This window comes from Notamacropus eugenii, chromosome 2 (genome assembly GCF_028372415.1).
Source record: "Notamacropus eugenii isolate mMacEug1 chromosome 2, mMacEug1.pri_v2, whole genome shotgun sequence".
Taxonomy (NCBI): domain Eukaryota; kingdom Metazoa; phylum Chordata; class Mammalia; order Diprotodontia; family Macropodidae; genus Notamacropus; species Notamacropus eugenii.
In genome coordinates this window covers 185,700,929-185,727,144 of record NC_092873.1, presented here as the reverse complement: position 1 = coordinate 185,727,144, position 26,216 = coordinate 185,700,929, and the positions used below count along the sequence as shown (strand labels likewise).

The following is a 26,216-nucleotide window of genomic DNA, read 5'->3' as shown; positions in this document are numbered from 1 at the left end:
AAAACCTAATCCCTTACTGCCTTTCCAGTTTCCTTATATATTCCTCTCCTACATGTACTCTTCCATCCAGAGACACTGGCCTCTTGACTATTCTAGTAAGACACTCCATCTCTCATCTCCTGGCATTTTCTCTGGTTGTTTCCCATACCTGGTACATTCTCGCTCCCCATCTTCACCTACTGGCCTGCCTAGCTTCCTTTAAATTCCAACTAAAATCCCATCTTTTACAGCAGGCTTGCACAACCTGTACATTTTTCACAGGCCGCCTGAAATCCTTGGGCGTGCCCACAGGCCACAGGTTGTGCAGGCCTATTCTACAGGGAGCCTTCCCCAAGCCTTTTATTTCTAGCATTTTCCCTCAGTTATTTCCATCTGTCCTGTATGTAGCTCATTTGCATGTATTTGTTTGTTTGTTGTCTCCCCCTTCATTCTCTTTGAGGACTGGGACTATCTTTTGCTTCTCCTTGTGTCCCTAGCATGGGACTTAGCACATGGTAGGCACTTAATAAATGTTTTTAACTATTGATAGTTAAGACAGTTGAGGTTTAAAAATGTTAACGTATTTGTCCAAGATCACAAAGTTACCAAGCTGAAGCACTGATTGCAAATTCAGTATTGTTTCTACTACACTATGGGGCTGAATATTTTAAAATAGTAATTACTTCCAAAAGGCTTCTTTGGAAGGCCAAGTAGGGGAGGGGTGTCATTTCTGTGTGTCAAGCTTCCATAGGCACATAATGTTAATGGTCGCCATGTCTCTAACACCTGTGACTATGAAGTCTCAAAAAAATCAAATTGTTATTTATTATTGAGATTACATATATAAATTTAACCACATAATACCAGAATTAAGCATCAGCAACAAAACACAGAGAAAACTTATTTTTATGGACAGCCTATCAAATTTGATTTTGGATCTCCTTAAGAAACTAATAACAAAAGGGAATTCATCATGGTAATAACAGATTGTTATTTCTATCATTCTCAGCATTTCCTTCTCACTAATCTTACATATCCATACATATCCTTCACTATATGGTTCATATGGTCTTCTCCACCCACAGGGCCACATGCTACTCCAGGCCTTCAACACATTTTGCCTGGGCAACAGCTTCTTAGTTGGTCTCCCTGCCTTATTTCTTCCCACTCTAATATATTCTGCACACAATTGACAAAGTGATTTTTCCTAATAAACAAGTCTGGTCACGTCCCTCCTACTCAATGAATTCCACTATCCCTCCTATTATGTGAGAGATTAAACATAAACTCCTCCACTTGACATTTAAATCTCTCCACAACCTGACCTCATTCTACCTTTCTAGCCATATATTATATAGATATCTATATCTATATCTATATCTATATATTCTTGTGGTTGCTCAAACAAGACACCCCATCTACCATCTCTATACCTTTTCAGTACCTGTACCCCATTCCAGGAACTCACTCTCTTCCCCATCGTCATGTCTTAGCATCAATACAGTGCCTGCATATAGGACAGTAGACTGAGAACTAGAAAGGGCCTTGGAGACCAAATAGTCCAGCACCCTCATTTTACAGATAATGAAACTGATAGCCAGAGAGGTTAAGAGACAGCCAAAATCATATATAAAGCAAGTGTCAGAGCCAGCACTTGAACTCAGGTTCTCTCAATATAGATTTAGGATCTTTTCCACAAGGAATATAGTAGGAGCTTAATAAATCCTTGTTGATGGATATTTCAATATATCAATATATATTGGAATTCCTGATTTCCTTCAAGACTATATTCTTCTTCATGAGGGCTTTCCTGATGTCCGAACTATGAGTGTCTTCCCCCACCATGGTTACCTTGCCTGTCTTACAAATGTTTTTTTATATACCTATACATGTACACATTTTCCCCCCTTAGGAATATCTGATTCTTAAAGGCAGGGGCTCCTTTTTGGTTGCTTTTACATAGTAATGCTTGTTGATTGAGCTCTTTTGAATAAAATATCTTGGGTTATTCATGCAAACGTATCTGAGATTAGCAAAGCATTATTTGAAAACTAATTTATTTAATTTTCACTGTAAAGTAGTTAGTAAGAAATAAGATTGTTTTTTTAAATGGTGTGAAGAATAAGCATGTACTATTCAAATTTCTAAGATGCCTTTTTTTCCCCATCGCTCTCTTCTCCTTTTCCTATTTCTACCATTGGCCTTTCTTCAGATATTAATAGTGAACTTGGCAGGAATATACACACATTTTCCGTTTGAAACAAAGTACCAAAAAAAAATTGAGACACTGAAGAATGATAAAAAGCGTTCCTAATGAGAAGCATTATGATCCCATATTTAAGACTCAAAATTTGAAAAATTGAGGTAAGATTCTAAAGTTACACAGGGAAGTAAAACATGGATCAGAAAGAGAAACATTAGAAATGATTCAAAGCACACAGTTACACTTTTTCTTCTGCCACAGAATATCAGTCAGAAGGGATATTAGAGGCCATTTAGTCTATTCCCTATTTAAACAGGCATCCGTTCTTTAATATTCCTAACAAAGGGTGGTCCAGACTCTTACCTCTTGAAGCAACTCATTTCACTTTTGACAGCTCTGATGGTTAGGAAGTTGTTCCTCATATTAGACTGAAAATCTATCACTCCTCTTCCACACCCTCCCTCTGCAGTCAAGTGGAACAAATCTAATCTCTCATTCCATCCTTCCTCTTTCCACCTCTTTCTCTGAGTATTGTCATGGCATCACCACTACCATTGCCCTGGAAAGAGTATGTTAATGAACTGCTCTATCACTTAACCTACCATCTTTATGACTTTGAGATCCATAATCTCCCTTGCCAGGCCACCACTCCCCTATAGGTGTCCCATTAGAACATAAGTTTCTTAACATTAGGGACTATCATGATTGTTTTTAAACGTTTTTCCTTTTTAGTTTTTTTTTTTTACTGTGACAATTTTGTATTTGTATCCCTGATACTTAGCACACAACTGGGCACATAGTAAACACTCAGTAAACGTTTTTCATCCTTCTCTACAACATTTAAAAACAGTGATCATGTCTCCAGATTAAACATCTCTAGTTCTTTCAACTTATCCTGGTGTAGCTTGACCTTGAGATAGCTCACCATCTTAGTAACCTCCTCTGGAGGCTCTCCAACTAGTCAATATATTTCTTAAAATATGGCACCTTAGAGTCAATACAATATTTCAAATGTGGTCTGACCAGAGTCAGTTGGATTATCAACTTCTTTTCAGACACCATACTTCTATTAATACTGTCTAGGGATGGGTTAGTGGGTTTTCCCCCTACCATGTCACAAAATTAACTTATACTGAGCTTGCTATCCATTTAGTTAGCAAGATCCTTTTTCACACAAACTTCTTCTAGTCATGCTTTTCTACTCTTTATGTATGCTGTGGATTTTTTTAACTCAATTGTAGGACTTTAGGTCTTTCTCCATTAAATTTTACTTTATTATATTTGATCCATTACCTTACCCTATCTGAGATCTTTCTGGACCCTGATTCAATTGTTCATGTTAGCTATTCCTCTCAGTTCTATAATAATTACAAATTGATAAACATGTCATCTACAATTTTTTAAACTAATGTCACCTACATTTTTATTTAACTCACTGATAAAGTGTTGAGCAGAATGGGGCTGAGAGCCTTAGATCCTTAGAGCATTTTACTAGAGACCAGGTTGAATGGAGTTCAGTTCTGAACCTTCCTCCCTATTATTATCTAACATCCACCTTTTCATGTTGTCCACAAGGATATCATGAGAAATTATGCCATATGGTTTGCTAAAATATGGATATATGACATACATGGCAATATGCTAATCTATAGTTTAGTAACCTGGTTAAGAAAAACTATTTTAAAAAATATGAAAGTGTGGTTAGTCTATCTAATTTCTTAGACCTTAAGGCTCCCAGGAAATGTGGGGTCAGCTCTTGATGAAGCTATGCTAACTCTTAATAATCATCATTATTTTTTCTAAATGCTCATAAACCATTGTTTAAATAACAAATATTTTGTAGCAGAAGCCTCTCCAATCCAGCTCTCTCAGGGCCTCTGATCTGCCCTCCTAGCAACTTCTCCCATCTGACAGGTGGCTCAGAGCCGGGTTCCCTCAATGAGGGACACCACCCCAACTTATGGTGACCATCTGGTGACATTTCCCAGACATTCTTGCCAGGTCTAATCCTGAGACAGTCTATATAACCTGCTAACCTTTTCATTTTCAATTGAGTTACTCAAAACCTCAGAATCCCTACTAAGCTTCATTTATGCACGAAAGGGCCTCACCCTTACATTTCATTATCTCTATCTCTGCTCATTAAAACCTTTAATTTTTCTTAAGTCATATCCTTACATTTCAAGCCATCTGTTTAAAAAAACAACTAAAAACCAAAAATCATTGTGGGTATCTGAGTCTTGTCACCTCCTTTAACTTCTCATTTTAACTTTCTACTACAAGTTGTTTAAACAAAACACAGATATCCCTACACCTTCCTTTGAAATTCTCCATTTGAGAACTCCTAAGAGTAGTTTTCCTAAGGTACTAAGTCTCCATTGAAGGGAAATGTCTTATAGATCTCTTCATCCCTTGTAATACAAATATCCATATTTCAGCATATTAATAATAATATATCTACATATTAGCAAATCAAATGGCATAATATCTCATGCTATCCTTGTGGACAAGATAGAAAGGTGGAGTCTAGCTAATACATAATACATAATAAGAGGGAAGGTTCAGCACTGAACCCAAAGAGTAGTAATTAATGGATCTATTCAACCTGGGAGGAAGGGGCGGTCTCTGGTGGAATGTTCCAGGGATCTGGGGTCCTTGGCCCCTTTCTGTTTGATATTTTCATCAATGACTTGAATAGAAATGTAGATGACATTTTTATATTACATGTTGTTGACAAATAAATATTGAACGAATGATCAAATGAAGGAATGAGCAGACCAGATCGATGGAATGCCAACAATATACATAATCCCTTAAGCAAAAAAGGTAGTAACAGAGAGTTATACCATACTTCCCTACAGTTATACCTCGGTCATACTGAATTTTAAAAATTATTAACCTATCAAGTCAAACTCACTGGGACAATGAGTACCAAACCAATTGGTTTTCAGATCAAAGAAGCAAACCTGTTGCTGAAAGTACTTGCATTACTACTGAATTTTTTTTTTAATTAGTGATAATTACGTGTACCAAAAATTGTGGAATAAACACAGCTAAACAGGCAATTTAGTTTCAAGATTCAGAAAAGGATATCAAGCTGCGCTTCAGGTAAGAAACAATGACATCAACTCTAGCTTGTTCACTTTTTTAAGTATTTAGGTATGAATACAAATTCTAAATATTATAGCAGATATTTTTTAAAAATATACTATAATACAAAATATCAACTTATTTCTAAGAATCTAAATCAACTTGACAAATACCTTTGGGTACTTGTAATATTGTTAGAGTTCTTATCTATTATAAACATGCAAAATATCAATTATTCACATACAATGATTCCCATGATAGCGAGTTAATATGATCAGTTATCTTCATATAACTTGATTTGTTAAGTGTACTCTAGCGATAGAGACTGCGTCAACTTTTTTTATTCAGGAAACACCCCTCTAGTAATGCAGTTCAGTAACTTCTCTGCCAGTTATACTCTTTGAGAGGTGTGGAACACTGACTGAGAGATTAAGTGACCTTCCCAGGGTCACACAGTCAGGCTGGGTCAGAGCCCCAGGCTTTCTTTTGCTCCTACATTGGCTCTATCCACTATACCAAGCTGCCTCTTGTTATTGAATTAACAGTCTTAAAAATTCAAGTAATATCGAAGGATCTGTGATTTCCCATGGATCTCACACAGATCCCAACCTTCCTATGATATATTTAGGTAAGGGTAACCCTGAGAGTGGCAGGAATTGAATCCAGGCCTTTCTGATTCTAAGCCTCGCACTCTAACCATTATGTGAAGCTGCCTGTTCTTCAGTACAGAATATCAATACAGAAAATGATTGGGGATTTTCAATTTGTTTTTTGTTTTTAGCTTCTCCCTAAAAAATGAAAATAAATGGCATTTCTAAGAAGAAGTACAGGGATAAGACAGTGAGACTTGTTCACACTCATTTTTTGATGCCAAACTCTTCATGGCCCATTTTTTAAAGCCATTCACATTCTATCAGCAAGCATTAATTAAGTGCCTACTATGTGCCAAACACTATATTAGGCACTAGGGATAAGAAGATAAATTTTTAAAAGTTCTTCACCTCAAGGAGATTACCTCCTATTGTGGGAGACAAAATGTAAAAATATCTAGATAAAAAACATTCAAAATTAATAATAATTAAAACAAAATAACGTATGTGGCACAGCGTATAGAGTGCTAGACCATGAGTCAGGAAGACCTGAGTTCAAATGTGGCCTCAGACACTCAGAAGCTGTGTCACCCTGGCCAAGTCACTTAACCTTGTTGGCCTTAGTTTTCTCCTGTAAAATGAGCTGGAGAAGAGAACGGCAAACCACTCCAGTATCTGTGCCAAGAAAACCCCACAGGGTCAGAAAGAGTTGGACATGACTAAAAACGACTAAACAACAGCCAAATAGGTGGAGGGGAAGATACTAGCAACTAAAAAGAATCAGAAAGTCTTAATGTAGGAGAGGGGAGACAGAGAGAGAAAAGTAAGAGATGGAGAAAATGAGACTCTGTGGGAACTTAACATACTACACTAATATGTTATATTCTTCTCCCAAGTTTTTATATGAAATTGAAAAGTTCCCCAAACCTTCCATGTTGGCTTTCATTACAGTTGTTTGTAAATCGCTGTCAGAGAAAGGGTGAACAAACCAATAATACTTACCAAGCTTTTATACAGAAAGAGAAATATAGCACTACAAGTTTTATGAACACGTTAGCTACTGATTCATTGTCATTGTGCAGTCGTGTCCGACTTTTTATGACCCTACTTGGAGGTTTCTTGGCAAAGATACTGGAGCGGTTTGCAGTTTCCTCCTTCAGCTCATTTTACAGATGAGCAAACTGAGGTAAACAGGGTTAAAAGACTTGCTCAGAGTTACACAGCTAGTAAACGTCTGAGGCCAGATTTGAATTCAGGTTTTTCTGATTCCAGGTCTGATGCTCTACCTACTATGCCACCCAGCTGCCCTATTGGGTACTGGTTCCATTTAATCTCTGTACAGAGCAGAACCATGAGCTTCAGAGCACTTGGAGCAGAAACCATAGCCTGGTGGCTTTCCATAGTCCATCAGTCTTTCACACCAAACTGATTGAGGGTAACCAAATAAAGGGGAAAAATTCCCTTCCTTCTCCTTCACTCAACCTGCCCAGTACTTTGAGGCAGTTATATCCTGTCAGCAAATGGAGATATATACACATTTCCCCTCAGACAACTTCATCTATATAACTCAGGGCCTCTCGGCCCCATTGAACTTAACAACAAGAGGCCACTAACTGGGTGGGTAATATCACTCCTTCCACCCAAATACTATTCTTTTGGTGGATCCCAGTTCTATCATCTGTGAAAAAGAAAACATTCTTCCTTATACTTGTGTAACTCCCTCTAATGGTGGAGGAAGTGTGAATAAACTGGTTGTCATTGCTTTACGTTTATCCCTACATGCCACAAAAATACAAATACACCCTTTGTTAAATTTCTAGCAACTTCTTCTGATGCCCATTTTTAATGATATTCCTCTTTAAAAATAAGAAATATACATGTAAGAGAATCTTTCTTCCTCTACTGAAGAATGAAGGCAGTGCAGAAATGCTTGAAGAGTTTCCCAGGGAGAATGAACAAGGCACACAACAACCCACCTTGCAGTGCATTACAACTGTCAGCTACATCTGGGACTGGCTGCCACTGGTAGGGCAGGATTGGAAATTTTAACAATGAAAGCCAAGTAATATGTAGCAATATGATATGTTCCGACAGCATACTAAATATCTGTCAAGGTTTCTCATTCTTAGTACACAATTTGTCATCCTAGCATTGGGATCAACCTAATCACCAAGTGGTTAAAGTCAAGACTGTTAGAGAATGCCAGACATTCAGACATACTTTTCTTTTCCTTTGAAACTCATCCAGAATCCTGTAGCTTGTCCAAACAGGTTTTACTGACATATAGGAGCATTACAAAGGTAGTTTCGATTCACCAAGAATACTTTACTCAAGGTCTTTTGATTAGTAAGTAAGTCAATTTCCCTCTCTTTCCTCCCACCAAACACAACTGTTCGGGGCATTCACCAGGGTAAGTGAACAGGCTTGGCAGCTTGTTGACAAAAGCAATCCCCCCGCTTTTCCTGTTTGACAGTTTTTTTGTTGCTCAGTCATTTTTCAGTCACATCCAACTCTTTGTGACCCCATCTGGGGTTTTCCTGGCAAAGATATTTGCCATTTCCTTTTCCAGCTCACTGTACAGATGAAAAAACTGAGGCAAACAGGATTAAAGTAACTTGCCCAGTGTCACACACTCGTAAATGTCTCAGGCCAGATTTGAAGATGAGTTCTGAGTCCAAGTCCAGTGTTCTACCCACTGTGACTTCTAGCTGCCCCTCAACAGACAGTAACATATACCTAAGCCCTAAGAGTTAAACAAGAGGTGACAACATAGTACAGGAGAAAGAATGCTTGACTTGGGGCCAAAAGAACTGAATTCAAATTCTGGTCATGTCAATTACTATCTATGTGATCCTGAGGAAGTAACTCAGCATTTCTGGACATAATAATGACAACTAGCATTTTAAGGCTGGCAAAACATCACTCATTATGTTATCTTGTTTGATTTTCATGACAATCTTACCCTATAAGGTAAGTTATATTATTATCCCCATTTTACAGATGAAGAAACTAAGACTAGTAACTTCCCCAAAATCATACAGTTAGCAATATTCTGAAGCAAGATTTAAACTCAGGTCTTTTTGACTCCAACTGTACTATTTAAGCTGCCCCTTCACCTTTTTCATCCATTAAAATTGGGAGTTGGACTAAATGATTTCTCAGGTCTTTTTCAGTTCTAGATCTAAAAAGATACGACACGAACAAATGAACCCTGAGCAGTTAGGTATGGCATTCAGTGCTACAGATGAGTGCTTTTACCTTCTTCCCCTGCTTTCAGGAAGGATTATTAAAAAAATAAAAATTAAAAAAAATACATTTCTTAAAGTTGGCATGTCATCAAGTTGATAGAGCTATCCAGGTAAGTGTCAGCAGTATATATAAAAGTACTTGTAAATACTCCAAAGTGAAACAGCTATCAACTCTTTTTACGATGGTTCTTTGAACAGTAGCTACAAAAAAGAAAATACAGCTGAACTTACATGGGATATTTATGAATAAAATATCATTATAAATAATGTTAAATGACAAACTATAAATACAACATACTGTTTATCACAATAGTGTAATTAACTCAAGTTCCCAAAAGAAGATTCTTGCAGAGAAACAATATGGTTTATATACTCTGTGATGACAAATGGTGTTTTTATCATTGTCTAGTATGGGTCACCCAAGTTCTTCTAATTGTTTTAAAAATCTGAACATGCTATTCTCAGCCTTCTCGGAGAGGATACATCACTTATCATATCAGTAATTTCAAAATTTCCCAACATGTCAATAACTAGATCAGTGGATCAGAAGGGCTAACATGGGATCAAATAGTCTCAGAGCCACTTGTCTGAGGGATTATGAGGTAGGCAAAGTAGCAAGCAAACCCAGAGGAACAGCTGCTTAAAGCAGTGGCCAAGGACCACTATGGAGCAATACTATGAAACAAGGCCAAAGGGTAAAGGCAGCAAGGCTTGCAGATTCCTGTGATTGTAGTAGCCCAAAAAGATCTTTTTTCACAGATTCTGTGACTGACATCTGTGAAGAGATCCATTGCCTTTCCCCTCTCAGAAAAGCTCAGACCTACCTACTTACTCTTGCCTTAACTGACCAACTGATAGTAATTAGAAGGTTCCTCAATTGCTTCATACTACACACTCTCACTGGCTATGTTGGATGCTAAGTCCTTGCCCTCAAGATGAACTGAAGAATCTGTAGAGAACTACTAACTATCTAGGGCAGGGGATCTTAAACTGAATAGATTTCAGGTCTGAGAATCTGGATGGAAAAAAAATGAAACCTTTATTTTCACCAATCTCTAAATGAAATGCAACATTTCTTCCAATCATGAATGGAGGCAAGAAACCATCATAGCATTAGGCTTTCCCAGATTACAAAGACACCCATGACACAAAAAGGTTTTAGAATCCCTGTTCTATGTTTAGTCCCATGTCTCCTCTTCACCAGTGTGGTTAATACTGGTGACCTGGGCAGAGGTTCTGACTCAAGGGATCCTGACACAAATATTTTTATCTTACATTGTGTTAGTACATTTATGGTTCATGAATTTGTATTTATTCTCTACAAAAATTTTCAGAGAATTTCCAGATATTACTGAAACAAGATCAACTATTAAAAACCTGATCAATGTAGTGGCTCAGTTGCTGGGCCTGGAGTAAAATAGACCTGAGTTCAAATCCAGTCTGCACTTACTAGGTGTGTGACCCTAGACAAGTCATTTGACTTCTGTTTGCCTGAGTTTCCTCATCGATAAAATGAGGATTATAATAATATCCATATTTCAGGGTTCTGATGATCAAATGAAACAGCAATTGTAAAGTGCTTAGTACAGTGCCTGTCACTTGGTAAGCAATGTATATATATATATATATATATATATATATATATGTTATCTATTATCATTACATTTCCTACATAATATCCTTCCCCTGGTCATTTGTACATGAAAGTTCTAGAGTGGAACTAGGACTTGGGTATATAAGAATCACCCCTTCCATAGAGCAAACCCTTTTGGGAGACATCAGCAACATACTGGTATAGCATCATATCAGTGGTATCAACTTTATCAGGAGAAAAGTCAGGGGCTATTTAAAAATATAGTGAGAAGACACCCCCCATCCTATCTCTTCCAAATGGAGATAGGTCAATAAATATGGTACATTGTAGATATTGTCAGACTTTTTTCCAGGTATTGATCAGTTTTTCTGATTCTCATTCTCTCTCTCTCTCTCTGTCCCCCTTCTCTGCTCTCCCTCTTTCTTCCCCCCCCCTTTCTTCCCCCGTTTACTTTCCCTCTCTCTCTCTCTCGGTCTTTACCTGTTATATAGTCTGACTTTCTAAGGGAGGAAGGGATATTGGGGAAATTTTTGGTGATATTAAAAAAGAGGTAGCCAAAAAGTTACTTTAAAAAATGTTATACTATGTGATTAAAATTTCCTCTACCTATTTTGGCACAAGGAAATAAATGCTTGGAAGCATCTTGGCCCAAATCAGCAAGAATGGAGCAGTGCAACCAGATAACATGCAGAGAGTTACCCAACTCATTCTATTGCTTAGGTATTTAATGAGCATTGGTTAAAAGGAAATGCACACTTTTTTTCCTGTGCAGCTTCCCAGCAAAACTCTTATATGAATCAACGCTGTTTCTAGCATTATAGTTCCACCTCCTAATGAATAAGCTCAGGATCCAAATGTTCGGCCTAAAATGTAATGACAGTAATGCAGTCAGAAGCCATCCACGTATATTTTACCAAACCTGGCAGCAACCTTTTTCGTCAGTCATTGAAATGTCACCTGATAATTAGGTGAAGACAAAACACAGTTGTTAGCAGGCTGTTTCACTTCTTGTATTTGGCTTCATTAAGTCCTGTTTCCATTTGTAGGATCACAGATTTAAAGCTGGATGGGATCTTAAAAACTATGTAATTCAAACTCTTAAAGTTCAGCTTCAGAACTTTCATGTACAAATTACCAGAGGAAGGAAATTATGTAGAAAATTTAATAATAATGATGACAACAGTTAGCATTTATATAATGCTTACTAATAACCATTTTCAGATGAAGATACTGAGGATATGTAACTAGTAGGATAGAGGACACATTTAACTCCAGGTTTCCTGACCCCAGAACTAGCCTGCTCTTCATTGCACCCCATTGTCAATCTGTCAACACAACTTTATTAACCACTTCCTATGTGCCAGACACTGTGCTAAGCACTGGGGATACAAAGAAAGATACAACACCCATAAAATAATAGAAAATTAATGTTGCAAAATTATAAACTAGCATGGTTCCAAAGAAGAGATAAAAAAAAAAATTTCTCCCCTAACTCCTTTGCAGAAGTAAGAGTAGGAGGGTCCAAGGACGTGGAATATTGCATGTGCTGTCAGATTTTTTTTTCCAATGTACTTATCAGTTTTGCTGATGTCCCTTTTCTTTTTTTTGAAAAATAAAACAACCTTTATTATAATGGATGGTAAGTGGGAAGAACCTGGGGGGACTTTACATAATGTAAAATCAAAAGACACCAAATAATTGCATTTAAAAATTACTTAAAGGAGGGTGGAGCCAAGATGGTGGAGTAGAAAAATGGACCTGCTCTACATTTGACAAAAATTGCCCATAAAATACCTGTAAAAAATAACTCTAAACAAATTCTAGAGCAGCAGAAGCCACAAAACAACAGAGTGAAAGAGATTTCCAGTCCAAGACAGCCTGGAAGGCGGACAGGAAAGGTCTATTGCACCAGGCTCAGAGCAGAGTGCAGCCTAGCCTTGGCCGTGCAGCCATGAACAGGAATGGAGTAGGCTTCAGGGCACAGAATCACAGGTAGTAGCTGTGGTTCTCAGATTTCTCAACCCACAAACACCAAAGGTAGCTTCAAAGGCCAGTGAGAAAGCTCTTTCACCTGGGGAGAGGGGAGCAAGGTCCAGCCCCGGCCCCAGGGCAATAGCAACCACTGTAGCAGCAATGTCCACTTTTGGACCCCTCAACCTAAAGACCCTGGGGGAACCGAGCAGCCAATCTGGATCTCAGTCCTGAGTGGCAGGCCTGAAGTGAGGTGCCCTAGTGCACTGGTGTGGTGGAGCTGGTAGAGGCTCTGGAGAGGTAATCCTACTCACAGATCCTGGGCAGAAAAGAGTGCCTGTGGTTGCTCTCAGACCAGAGCATAGGCTTGATTGTGCCACCTTGGAGGAACTGAGAATTTACAGGTCCCTGGAGCATACTCTTCATTTGACAAAGGACTCAAAAGTCACGTAATTAGCTGGGAAAATGCCAAAAAAGGGGGGAGAAAAATAAGACTATAGAAAGTTACCTTCTTGGTGAAAAGGTATTTTCTTCCATCCTTTCAGATGAGGAAGAACAAAACATACCATCAGAGGAAGACATTAAAGTCAAGGCTTCTACATCCAAAATCTCCAAAAAAAAAAAAATACGCAATGATCTCAAGCCATGGAAGAGCTCAAAAAGGATTCTGAAAATCAAGTAAGGAAGGTGGAGGAAAACTTGGGAAGAGAAATGAGAGCAATGCAAGAAAATCAAGAAAAGTGAGTCAACAGCTTGCTAAAGGAGACCTAAAGAAATGGTGAGGAAAGTAACACCTTTAAAAATAGACTAACCCAAATGGCAAAAGAGGTCCAAAAAGGCAATGAGGAAAAGAATGCTTTAAAAAACAGAATGGGTCAAATGGAAAAGGAGGTTCAAAAGCTTACTGAAGAAAATAGTTCTTTAAAAATTAGAATAGAGCAGATGGAAGGTAATGACTTTATAAAAATTACATAAAGTCCATGATATCACTAAAAAAAAAAAGATCTAAAAAAATCACCATGGCAGCTGAGTGGATGGATTGGAGTGGAGAGAGACTTGAGGCAGGGAGACAAATTAGAAAACTAGTATAGTAGTTCAAGTAGGAGGTCATGTGGACCTAAACAGTAAAGGTGGCTCTGTGAGTGGTAAGAAAAGGATGTATATGACAGGTGGTGAAAGTACAGATGACAAGATCTGATAATGGATTAGCTCTATGGGGTGAATGAGAGTATGCAGTTGAAGATGACAGCGAGAGTGTGGGTCTGGGTGACAGGAATGTGGTGGTGGCCTTGACAGTAATAGGGAAGTATGGAAGAAGAGAGGATTTGGGAGGGAAGATAATGAATTCTGTTTTGGGCAAGTTGAGCTCGAGATGCTTACAGGATATCCAGTTCAAGATGTGCAAAAGGCAGTGAGAGCTTGGTGACTATCACAGGAGAGAGACTATAGCTGGATATATAGATCTGGGGATCATGTGCATAGGGATCATAATTGTCCCCACCAAAGCTGATGAGATCACCAAGTGAGACAGTAGACCATAGAGCCAAAGAAGAAGATGACCAAGGACAGTGTCATAAAAACCTAGGGAGGAGCTTACATCCAAGGGGAGTAAAATACCAACACTGCCAAATGCTGGAGAGGTGAGGAAAGATGAGGACTGTCAAATGGACATTAGGTTTGACAATTAAAAAAACACTGATGACTTTGGAAAGGGCAGCTTCAGTTGAACTGATGATGTCTAAAAGCCAGATTACAGAGGATTTAAAAGCAAGCCAGAAGGAAACAGGGACATCAAATGCAATTGTCTTTCCCAAATAGTTTAGATAAGAATGGGGGAGGCAGATAAAGACAAGAAGAAGAAATAGTAGGATCTAGTAGTTGTTTTTAAAGAGAAAGAAGGCAAGGGAGTGTTTGGAGGTGGCAGGGAAACAGCCAGTAGATAGGAAGATTCATAAGATGACAGAGAGCAGGGATGGTGATAGAGGAGGAAATCTGGGAGTACATGAGACTGAGGGTATATGGAGTCACCTTTGGCAAAGAAGAGGAAAAACTCTTCATCCCAGATCAGACTAAAGAACAAGATAGTAGGAGATATCTAAAAGATTTGAGATGAAAGGAAGAGAATAAAAAAAGGGGTCTTGTTGAATGACCTCAATTTTTTGAGTGAATTATGAAATTAAGTTTTCAACTGAAAGCAGAGGGGAAGTGTGTTGTGGGAATCTTGAAGAGAGATGATATGGTTTGGAAGAGTCAATGTGGAAGGTGAAATAACAAACTGATTAGGGAGGAGTAGATTGCCTTGCTGCAGTAAGGGCCCAGTTAAGGTTAGATGATATGTGTGTTCATCCTTCATTGCCAAAGAAGACCATGCCATCAGAGAAATAATGACATGACTTGCACTTGACTTTGTTTTGAGTGAGGGAGGGCTGTGCAGGTCACCAGCCTCACTTCTCTTCCAGAGACATCTGAATCCAGTGACCAGACATTCATCAGGATGAGTGGAGATGACCCAGGATGAGGCAGTTTGGGTTAAGTGACTTGCCCAAGGTCACACAGCGAGTGACTGTCAAGTATCTGAGATGAGATTTGAACTCAGGTCCTCCTGACTCCTGCACTGGTGCTCTAACCACTGTACCACTGAGCTGCCCCAGGTTAGATGATATAAATGTTTAATGGACCCAGTCAGTATAGCTTCATTTCTTCCAGATCAATTTGACAATATGTGAATGGGAGAGAATAAGGGAAGGGAATAAGAGAATAAGCATTTATAACTCATCTACTAGTGCCCAGCACTGTGCTAAGTATTTTTACAAGTATTGATCGTTTGATCCTCATTATTCCCATCTTGCAGTTGAGGGAAACTGCAGCAGAGGCCATGACTTGCCCAAGATTACACATCTAGAAAGGGTCTGGGTCTTCCTGACTCTATGCCTAGCACTTTATCCATTGTGCCACCAGCTGGCTGGTGATCCTATCAGAGATTCACCAAGGGATCAGGATAAGAGAGGACAGTATATCCAATGCAGTGATGATGAACACTGCAGAACAAAGAGAAAGAAAAAAAGAAGGGGAAAAGAACAGGGTTATTAGTTGTATAAGGCAAAAAGAAAAAGGAAATGATAGAAGACTATTATCAGATAAAGGAATTTCAGAATTCACAAACAAGGAAACGTCAAGACAGCAAGGTCAAGGATATGACCAATCTGTATGCATAGCTACAGTGCAGTGGAAAAGTAAGTCATGAAAACAAGCAGTTTTATGTTGAAATCTCCTAGAATGAGGGCAGAAGTTGAGACTAGGACCTGAAGTCATTGCAGGAAGGAGAATGTCCTGGAAGTTGGTAGAAAACTTCCAGAAGGATATGAATTGAGTGATAAATTTGGATACTGTTAATCTTAAAGGCAGAGAGGTTGCTTAGTGAAGGTAATAGTCTGGAAGTGACACAGAGTATTCTGACTGCCCTACTATGATCAGTGAGTTTGGGGTATGATAGTATAGCCAATATTAGAAAGAGGAGGAGGAGTGGTCATCAAGGGTTCTAGGTCTCTGTGAAATCCAGAAGATGGAGTGGGGGGAATAAAACAGAGTAAGATGGAACTTGGTTTATTATGGATTGAGCAGGCATTCCAAAGGACACAGTGCAAGGAGCAGACAGAAATTGGAGGTTTAGGGTGGTTAGGAATAAGAGATTGGATAACTGGGGATAGGAAATAGAGCTTGTACATCACCAGCTTTATGTATCACTAAGATGGAGCAGACATAAGGTTGGGAGTATGTAGCATATCAGTGTTTAGAGGTAGATCAAGAAGTCACCTAATAAAGAGTATTCAAAGTTGTCTCTTGAGGTTCAACCTTTCAGCATGAGGATATTTTGTACTATGAGGTTGCAGAAAGCTTGCTCCCCAACAACAACAACAAAACAAACAAACCAGGAGTTATGGGTGCCCAGTTAGGTGACAAGGGTACCAAAGATGGAAGAGGTCCCTTCCGGGAATGGTTTCAGGTATAGCCCGTTGGAAGATAGCCTTGGAGCAAAGCCCAAGGGAAGAAAGCATAAGAGCAGTCAAGTTTTCCCTTTCATTTTGTTCAGATTTAGTGGGTAATATATGGCACTTAGCACAGCATCTGCACATAGTATGAAGGTGTTTGATCTTTTTACATTTCCCTAAATAACTTTCAATTGAATACTCTCCTCCCTCCCTACCCCCTCAACAGAAGCTTCAAACCTAATTTACTCTACTCAAGCCTCTCAAACCCTCTCCTTTCCATTTCCTTTACCTTGTCTCATATTCCATCAGTTTCTTTGTCTCCTCCATTCTACATCCCAACACCCTTGCCATCATATCCCATCTCCCTTACTTTACTTTAATCTATGATAAGGAGGCCACTCCTCTCACCAAGGCCAACTCCTCTGTTTGTATTCTTGTTATCCCCTCCTAGAAATGGGCCCAGAAATCAATCATTTTTCTTTCTCTCTTCTCCCCCCCTCCTCTCCCTCTAATCCACAGGCTCTCCCTCTCTAGTAGCTTCTTTTCTCCTTCCTACAAACATATCCAGGTGAGCCTTGACTTGATCCTACTATCCCTTCAATCTATTCTCCTACACCTCTTTCCTTTTACTACCAAGCTCCCAGAAAAGTCTGGCCATACTCTGCTCATATTTCTCTCACTTCTCAAGTCCTTGCAATTTGATTTTCAACCTTATCTTTCAACTGAAAACTGCTTTCCAAAGTCACCAATGTTCTCTTAATTGCTAAATTGTCTTCTCTGTCCTCTCTCTCTGTAACAAGTGATTCTACCAATGACCCTCTCCTCCTAGATATTTTCTCATCTCTGGGTTTTTGTGACATTACTCTGTCCTGGTCCTGCTCTCTGTTGCCACTTCTTTCTAATCTTTGTTTCATTATTACCTATGTCCCTTTTCCAGTTAGTATATACCTCAAGTTTCTGTCCTGGGTCCTCTTCTCTTTCTGCACTCTCTCTCGATGAGCTTATCAGCTTCCATGAATTCAATTATTGCTGTATAAGAACTCCCAGATGTATATATTCAACCCTAGTTGCAACCCTATTGACTATCGGCCATTTCCCTGATGTCCTATAAGCATCTCAAATGTAACCTGTCAAAAATACAACTCATATCTTTTCCACAAAACTCACTCTTCTTCTTAACTTCTCTATTTCTATCAAAGACTATCAATAGTAACCCAGGTTCACATTCTGAGAACTGCCCTTCATTTTCCTTTACCCTTTACCCTTCTAGACTCAGTTAGTTGTCAGGTTTTGTCAATTCTACCTGCACAACATCTCTTGAATCTGCCCCCCACCCCCTCCACTCTCACAGCCTCCACTCCAGTTCAGAGGCTTAATACCTCTCACCTGGACCACTACACAGGCCTCCTAATTAGCTGCCCTGTACTCAGCGCCTAGACAAACTCCAGGTGCTCAATACTGCCTTTAGAAAACAATACAAACTCCTCTGTTTGTCAATCAAAGCCCTTCACAATCTGACTCCAGTCTACTTTATTTCTTCTCTAAAGTCCTGGCATATCTGATTATCACTACATTTTAAAACCTGTTCTGGAATCCATCCAATCCACCCATGCAGAACTTAAGTCTTTTCTTAGTTCTAGAGTTTTCCTCATGGTGTTTTTGTTTTATTTTTATTACCAAGAATACAGCACCAGGAATGCATTGCTGTCCTTCACATACTCTGCTAACCCAGTTAAATTGGCCTACTTCTGTTCCTTGCACACAGCATTCCACCTCTTTCTTTTCTCCCCGTCCTTTGTATAGGCTATTGTCCACACCAAGAAGGCACAACCTCTTTCCCGTCACATCATAACCATAGAATGCCCAACTCCCTTCAAAACACAGTTCAAGCATCACCTCCTAACAAGAGGCTTTTTTTAACCTTTCCCAGCTCTTAGTGCCTCTCCCGGTTAATGTAGGTATATGTGTGTGTACACATACATACATAGTGTATATATATAGTTTATACAAGTTTGTATATATATATATATTTTCTATTTACTTTTCTGTTTATCTGTTGCTTCCCCAAATAGAATGTAAGTTCCCTGAAGGGGCTATTTCATTACTGTCTACACTTCAAGTGCCCAGTGAAATGTCAGGCACACAGCTGGTGCTTAATGAATGCTTGTTGATTGCAAGTAGGATTTGTATCAAGGGAAGGAACATTTCTTTTACTTCAACCACAAAATAAAAGAACCATCTCCAACCATGAAAAGCAGAAAGGCAAAGTTGAGGCAGTTTTCATAATCTAAGAAAACTACCATTTCCGAAGTATCAAATCTGTTTTGATGCCTTAAGGTAGCCCAAATAAAGATTTTTTTAATACAAATGGGCCAACCCATTGCTCCTAGTTCTGCCTTCTGGGGACCCTAAAAATAAACACAATCCTTCTTCCATAGAACAGTCTTTCAAACATTTGAGGAAACTATTATGCCTACAGCCTTCTTCAATCAAGTCGTTTCTTCCTCCGGCTAACCACCTCTAGTTCCTTCAAATGATTCCTGAAGGATATTACCTCATATTTCCTAACCATCCTGGATGTGCTCTTATCACTGTTTTTCTTAAAACAAAATATCCAGAACTGAGCACAACACTCTAGACATAGTATGACTAGGTTAGAAAATGTGAATGTAATCCCTGTTCCTCTCATACATAATACAGACCAAAATTAAGGATCATGTACATTAGGCATCTGACGTAAACACAAAATGTATGGCAAATTACAAACATTCAAACTCAAGATAAGCAAGATATTGAATTTATGTTCTAATCTTCTCCAAGTCAAACCTGGGACTCATTTTCCCCAGAGTGAAGTGCCAAAATGAATCCATTGGATTGACTTTGAAACTGTGATGGAAAATAAAGGTAGGAGACATTTGAGGAGGAGTGCCTTGCTACTGCCATGTGACCCTGGGCAACTCACTTAACTTTGTTGACCTCAGTTTCCTCATTTGTAAAATGAGCTGGAGAAGGAAATGGCAAACCGTCCCAGTATTTTTGCCAAGAAAACCCCAAATGGGGTCATAGAGAGTCAAATACAATCAAAACAACTGAACAACAGCTTTACTTTGACAAGATAATTATTTTACTAGATCAGATCAATTATCTACACAATTCAATATTCTAGTCTAACAGAAGTACCAAAGGATATTTTGAGGGGAAACATGTTAATTATCCTACCTCACTGTAAAGGTTAGGGATATATCCTGAGCATCCTTGACTGTCAGTTAATAATCAGCTATGAATCTACCAGTAATTAATTTATTTAAATTATTTCTTGAAGAGTTTTATTTATATTTTCAGCCTATAAAACTAATATGGAAAGAACACTCTTCCATTTAATTTTAATCATACACACCATGAGATCATTACTATTTAAAAATCATCCTATGTACAATATGTTGTATATATAACAATCTATATGCCTCAGGGTTCAAAATGACAAATTATAAGACCTATTCTGGAGTAATTCATCAAAAAACAACGAGGTGGAAACCAAGTAGCTTAATGATTTAACAAGAATATGAGAAATTTAAAGCACAGGTAAGAAAAAAATTCATAACTCTAAACCTCCACTGAAATACCTGAGCAGGTAAGATCTTGGAACTTTGATGATAAAGTCTATGTTTTATTCCCTAGGCAACATATATGTTACTTTTATGTCACTGAGTGCCTAGGGATAGCTCTTTCTCTCACAGTATAACATTAACTTCAATATACTGAAGTTGGAACCAATTCAGGTTACAACTTGTTTCTGGGCGTCTGAAGTTCTCTGTCTCTTTCTCTAGGGTCAAAAAGATGTTTATTCATTACCAACTCTTTACAAAAACCAAAACATCAAGATAAGCAAAAGTTAATCAGATTTTGATTACTATGTACTTAGCAAACAATTCTTTACTAGACTAAAAGGGAGTTCGTATAAAACAAATATAAACATAAACTCTATGCCATATGAAAATGTGATTCATTCAATACAATTTTTGAGCTTGTTGTTGTTTCAGTTGTATCCAACTCCCTGTGACCCCATTTGGGGTTTTCTTTGCAAAGACATTGGAGTGGTTTCTCATTTCCTTCTCCAGTTCATTTTACAGATGAGGAACTGAGGCAATGTTAAGTGACTTGCCCAGGGTCACACAACTCGTTAGTATCTCAGGCTAGATTTGAACTCATAAGGATGAGCCTTCCTGATTCCAAGGCCAGTGCTCTATCCACTTGGCTACCTACCTGTCCAATTTCTGAGCACTGAGCAATAAAAGGGGAGGAGGGGCCTAAATGATACAATCTATGTGAAGTGGGGCAAATCAGTACTGGGCAGTACTAAGACACTAAACCATACTGTGTCCTCAACAGAGCCTCAGAATTAGGAAGACCTAGCTTAGGCAAGTCACTTAACTACTCAGAGTCCAGAAAGGTTATAGTCTCTAAGACTATAAAGTGCAAAAATTACTGTCTGCATTAGTATCGGGAGTTTACTCTTTGGAATTTCCTGCCCTGGACCTAAAGATCTGGGCAAACCATAAACAGTTTAATTGATGTATTTCCTTTTTCTGGAAAAAGAAAAAATGCATAGACGATTCATTATTCCTCATAACATCCTAGTAAGGTATATAGGGGATGTTATTTTTCTAGTGTCTTAAGAAAGACCCATAGACAACCAGAAAAGCTGAATGGTGTCTCACAGTCACTACGAAAAAATCCAGGTGAAGCTGAAATCTAAACCAATGTGTCCTGATTGCCGTTCCATTGAAGATGCTCCGGAACTCTGTCCCACTTTTGGCCTGATTGAAACTAGGTCTACAGATTTTCAGGATCATATAAGGTCTACCAGGTAAATTCAGCTTTTTCCACCCAAAAGAGCCCTTCCCTTCCTTGCTTTTGTGGATAATTTTATTGGACTTACAGCTTAATTATGGTCATTTTAATTAGCATCATCAATCTTTAGATCATGAGTCTATTTCTAATTAATACTTGAAATTATACTTCCTTGGCTGGGAAAAAAGGGTTTCTTCCTTTATATTTCATATGATAACCTTATGGAAATATGCCAGGCAGAAAATATATATGGACTTTCAAAGGGGGCATGTTTGGAGATATTGATGAATAACAGAGCCACAAATAGCTAGTAAAAGAAGCTAGGATATCTGAGATCTTGTCACTAGGAAGGACAAACATACCCTCCTGCTATAAATCCCTTGGGGTCACCTCTTGGCAGTAGCTAGATTTGGCCTAGTGTAGAGATGCCTCTGTTCTTATGAATAAAAGCACAACCATATGTACCAACCAGTCATTCTGAAAAACATTTTGGAGAAATGAACGTCAGAAAAAGGGGCAATGTGTTTCAATTTCTTTATGAAACGAGGTAGCCTGGGATAGTGGATGGAGCACTGTTTGGGCTTGAGGTTTGCCATATATTAGCTGGTTGACCTGGGACAAATCACTTAATTTGCCATCTTTGTTGGTGGAGGCAGATCTCGAGCTGAGGAGGGCATTGATCGTTCATCAACTCAATTTGACAAATGCTTATTAAGGACCAACTACATACCAGGTACTGTGCCAGATAGTGCAGGTGGACAGCACCTATGATTTTACTGGTGATGGAAAATCCCTCTACCAATACATATCTGCACCTACTCTGGGACTTAAAGCAGTAAATCAGGGGATTCTTAACCTGAGCTCCATGAACTTAAAAAAAAAAGAACAAAAAACCAAACACCCAATTTTGATAACTATACTTCAACATAATTGGTTTCCTTCGTAATCCTCTTTATTTTATGCATTTAAAAATATTATTCTGAGAAGAGGTCTCCAGGATTCACCAGTCTGGCACAGGGGTTCATAACACAGATAACATTAAGAACCAGACTTAAGAGTGTTTGCCTGGGAAACTTAGAGGTTCGTTCACAAGCCCAAGGATCACAGAGCTAATGTGTACAGAAACAAGTCTTCAGTTTGGATCTTCCAGATCTGGAACTACCTCTCCATCCACAACCCCATGCTACCTCCCTAGTAGTGCTCCGGGTACCAAGACAGAAATGACAAAAGACAATGCCCACCCTCAACAAACTTACGCTCTATCATTCACATGTCAAATGAAAGAAAGAAGTTCAGGTTTTTAAAATATCCTACTAAGTCCTACCACTTTGAAGACAGATTCAACCCTTTAGAATTTTGATTTCAATGAACTTTAAAAAAAATTTAATGAATTTTTATTGATTTTTTACATCACCATAACTTCCTACGGTATCCCTACCCCTCCCAAAGAGCTATTCCATATAACAAATCATTTTTTTAACTTTAAAATTATTAAATGGTGACTTTCTTTATGATAAGGAATGTATCTTTTTTCTCTCCCTTTGTCCCTCCTCCCACCTTTTAAAAAATCACCATACCTAATACAAGACTACTACACAGAAATAAATGCTGCTGGTTGCCTAACTTTCCTAGCACAGAAGCAAAGACCACAAATGAGTGGATTTAAATTTTCCCAAGGTTTTTACAGCCTAAAATGCTAGTCCAAGGTAAATAAACACAACCAGGCAACTGGAGGGAAGAACACTGTCTCCCACTGAACATTTACTGCTAAATGTGTTTTAGCAGATATCTTTAGAGAAATAAGTAAACTCAGCAGAAAAAGGTCTACTGTAAAAAAAAAAAAAAAAAGATCTAACTGGAAAAACATCAGTAAGACAGACCAGTAAATTCAGTTACAAAAATATTCTGTTTGCGTAAAGTTCATCATAGTTCAGAAGAAAAGAATAAAATAGTTTAAAAATCATGAGAAGTCTGAAGGTCCAAAGGCAAGAGGTAAAGATGCAAAACATAAAGTACTTTAGCAAATTCATCTGAAAACTAATACTGTCAAGCAAATTGATATCAGTGTTATTTGTAGTTGTGATCATATTTGAAATTTCATAAGATTTATTCACATAAATATAACACTAATGAACTATACATCATTACTAAATAGTGCAATTTGTTACAAATGTCAGCCTATAATTAAGCACAATAAGCCCCTGGGTAGCTGAAAAGATTCTCCCTCCCAATTGATTCCTACTGTGCAAGAAAAAAAATATATTGTTACATACATTTTTCCTAGAAATGTGAAGAAAACAACTGTAAGTTTAAATGCAAATGCTGCTTAAAACACAATTTGCTCTTACACTATATTTGTTTAAAACCATTATATGCACCCCTGTGACACTACACAGTTTTCATTTTCTCCAGTCAGATTTGATGTTGAAATGTTGAAGGAACCCACTGAGAATTCTGGGGGAGAAGTAGGCAGCATAGGAGTCTGGGGGTATTCTTTTGGATAGTGGCAGTTGGATTTAATTCCTCTCTCAATAAGGACACTGTTGATTGTCCCTTCTTACAGACTCTGTTCCTACCACAGCAAATCCATGTTAGATTTGTTCTTACTCAACATACACATTATCACTGTAAATATAGATGAACTATACTATTGAGAGCCCAGTGGTGGGTGTTCAGTCCACGAGAACGGAATCGCCACAAAAATCACCATAAATACAAAAGTCAAACCGGTTTTTAGTACTGGTTCTGCGACTGACAAACCAAAAAACTTTGGACAATTTGCTTCGCCCCATCTGTGCCTCAGTTTCTCCACCCATGTAATGGGCATGATGAACCTGCCACTACCCAACTCACTAGAATCTCGTGAGGATAAAAGGAGATAAAGTAGCTGGAAACACGTTCTGAGCTCTTCTGGAGAAAGGTGTATAATATAAGGTATTATAGAATTCCAAGGCACAGTACCTATTAGCAATGATTAATTATAATAATACCTGCCCGACCCTTCACTGCTGTTCTTTTCACATGGGCTGTTTGACAGGTCAAGACTTTAATCTGTTCCATAAAATTCCTCTTCCTGAAGCGAGATCGTCAATGGGGAACAAGATGTGGGGGCGCACACACACACACACACACACACACACACACACACACACACACACACACACACACACACACACACACACACACACACACACACACACGTCCGACGCGCAGGGGCTGGTACACCTCTCACTGCTGGAAGTTGTGGAAATTACTGTAAGGCAAGAATAAATCGCTTCAGAGCTTTCTTCCTTCTCCGTCCTTTGGCTCAGTACCTGCGGTGAAAGGAGCCATTCAGGATCCAGGTGTTTCGCATCCGTTTTGTCCCCGCTCAAGAAGAATAAACCAAGAGAGAAAAGGAGCCCCCCAAAATAACAGCCAGTAGGGTGGCCGGGCTGGCAAGTGGTCCCCAGCCAGGTCAGAAAATAAGGGAGCAGGGGCCTCCCGAGGCAGGCTGGGGCTTACCTGGGGGCAGGTGTCTCGGCTTCCTGAGAGACGGCCGGAGGCGGAGGATGGGGAACGAAGACCGCATAGTCCGCAGGCTGCTGCTGCTTCTTCTTGATCCGCCAGATGTTAAAGGCGGTGTGTTTCTTGGGCGCCCTGGCTGGGCTGACCTCCCGCTGTCCTCCTAGCTCCGACATCTCTGCACGCTGCTTCTCCTGCCGCTGCTCAGCCCGTCTGCTCCTGGGGAAGAACCTGCCGGGGCTCCCACTCCACCGCCTCCTCCGAGCTGGCCCCGCCCCCTCCTCCCTCCGGGCCCCGGAGCCGCGGGGAGGGGTAAGCCGAGATGGACCGAGCCGAGCCAGTGCTGCGCAGCGGCCCGAGCCCTCCTTGGGGCAGGGACCGGGGCGGGGGAGGCGGAGCAGGACCGCCCGGGGCGCGGCGCCCCCTCTCCGTGGTGCCTGCGCAGGGCAAGAGCCCAGAACCCTCAGGTAGCACCCACCAGCACCGTCTCAAGTCTCCAGGTGTCGGACAGATGAGAGCCAGCGACGCCTGCTGGCGGATTTCCTAGGTGCCCTAAGAGAAGCGGCGGCTGGGCATGCATTCACAGCCCGGCGGCTGGCCTGCAGACGGAACCCGCGGCCAGTTTAGACAGCTCCTCACGTGCGGGAGCCCTAGCACATTGGGTGGCATGTGCCAGGAGGGGTGAGAGGCATGCCAGTGATTTGGCCGTTCTTTGTCAAGAGAAGTAAGGGAGAGGTGCAGCCTGGTACGTCCCGTATCCCCGGTGTAATTACCAGGGATGATTTTATCATTTGGGTAATAACATGTGTTGGGTGACTTCCTGCCCTACATTTAAAGATAGTTGCCAAATCTTCCCTCCCCCCAAGAAGTCTAAATAATTAGTTTTCACTTTGTAAGTCATAAAACACCATAAGGTGGACAACAAATGAATTAACGACACTCCTAAGCTTCTGGAGGACTCATTTACAACTAACAAATGCTTACGATGAATTAAACGTCAGTCTCACAGAGCACTAGAGACTGAGCTCAGGGATTGCCCTCAAATTCTTTTAGAGAACAGAGGTACTTAAACCTTGCAATCAAGTCACATAGTTTTCTTTTACTGTTAATGATGTTCTGTTCATAACCTCTGTATATACCAAGTACAGAATGCAACAAATATTTAAAAGAACATTAGTAGTTATCTTGTGAAGCAGC

At 39.4% G+C, this 26,216-nt stretch overlaps 1 protein-coding gene across 1 annotated transcript in view; it reads right to left on the bottom strand.

The window, feature by feature from the left end:
• The window catches only part of CRYBG1 (crystallin beta-gamma domain containing 1), a 255,495-nt gene extending 230,049 nt beyond the window's left edge, over positions 1-25,446 (bottom strand). Inside the window, exon 1 of the mRNA XM_072642961.1 lies at positions 25,020-25,446. Coding sequence (XP_072499062.1) covers positions 25,020-25,195 — 176 coding nt within the window. The 5' untranslated portion in view covers positions 25,196-25,446. The remainder of the gene's footprint in view (positions 1-25,019) is intronic.
• Positions 25,447-26,216: the final 770 nt, after the last annotated feature.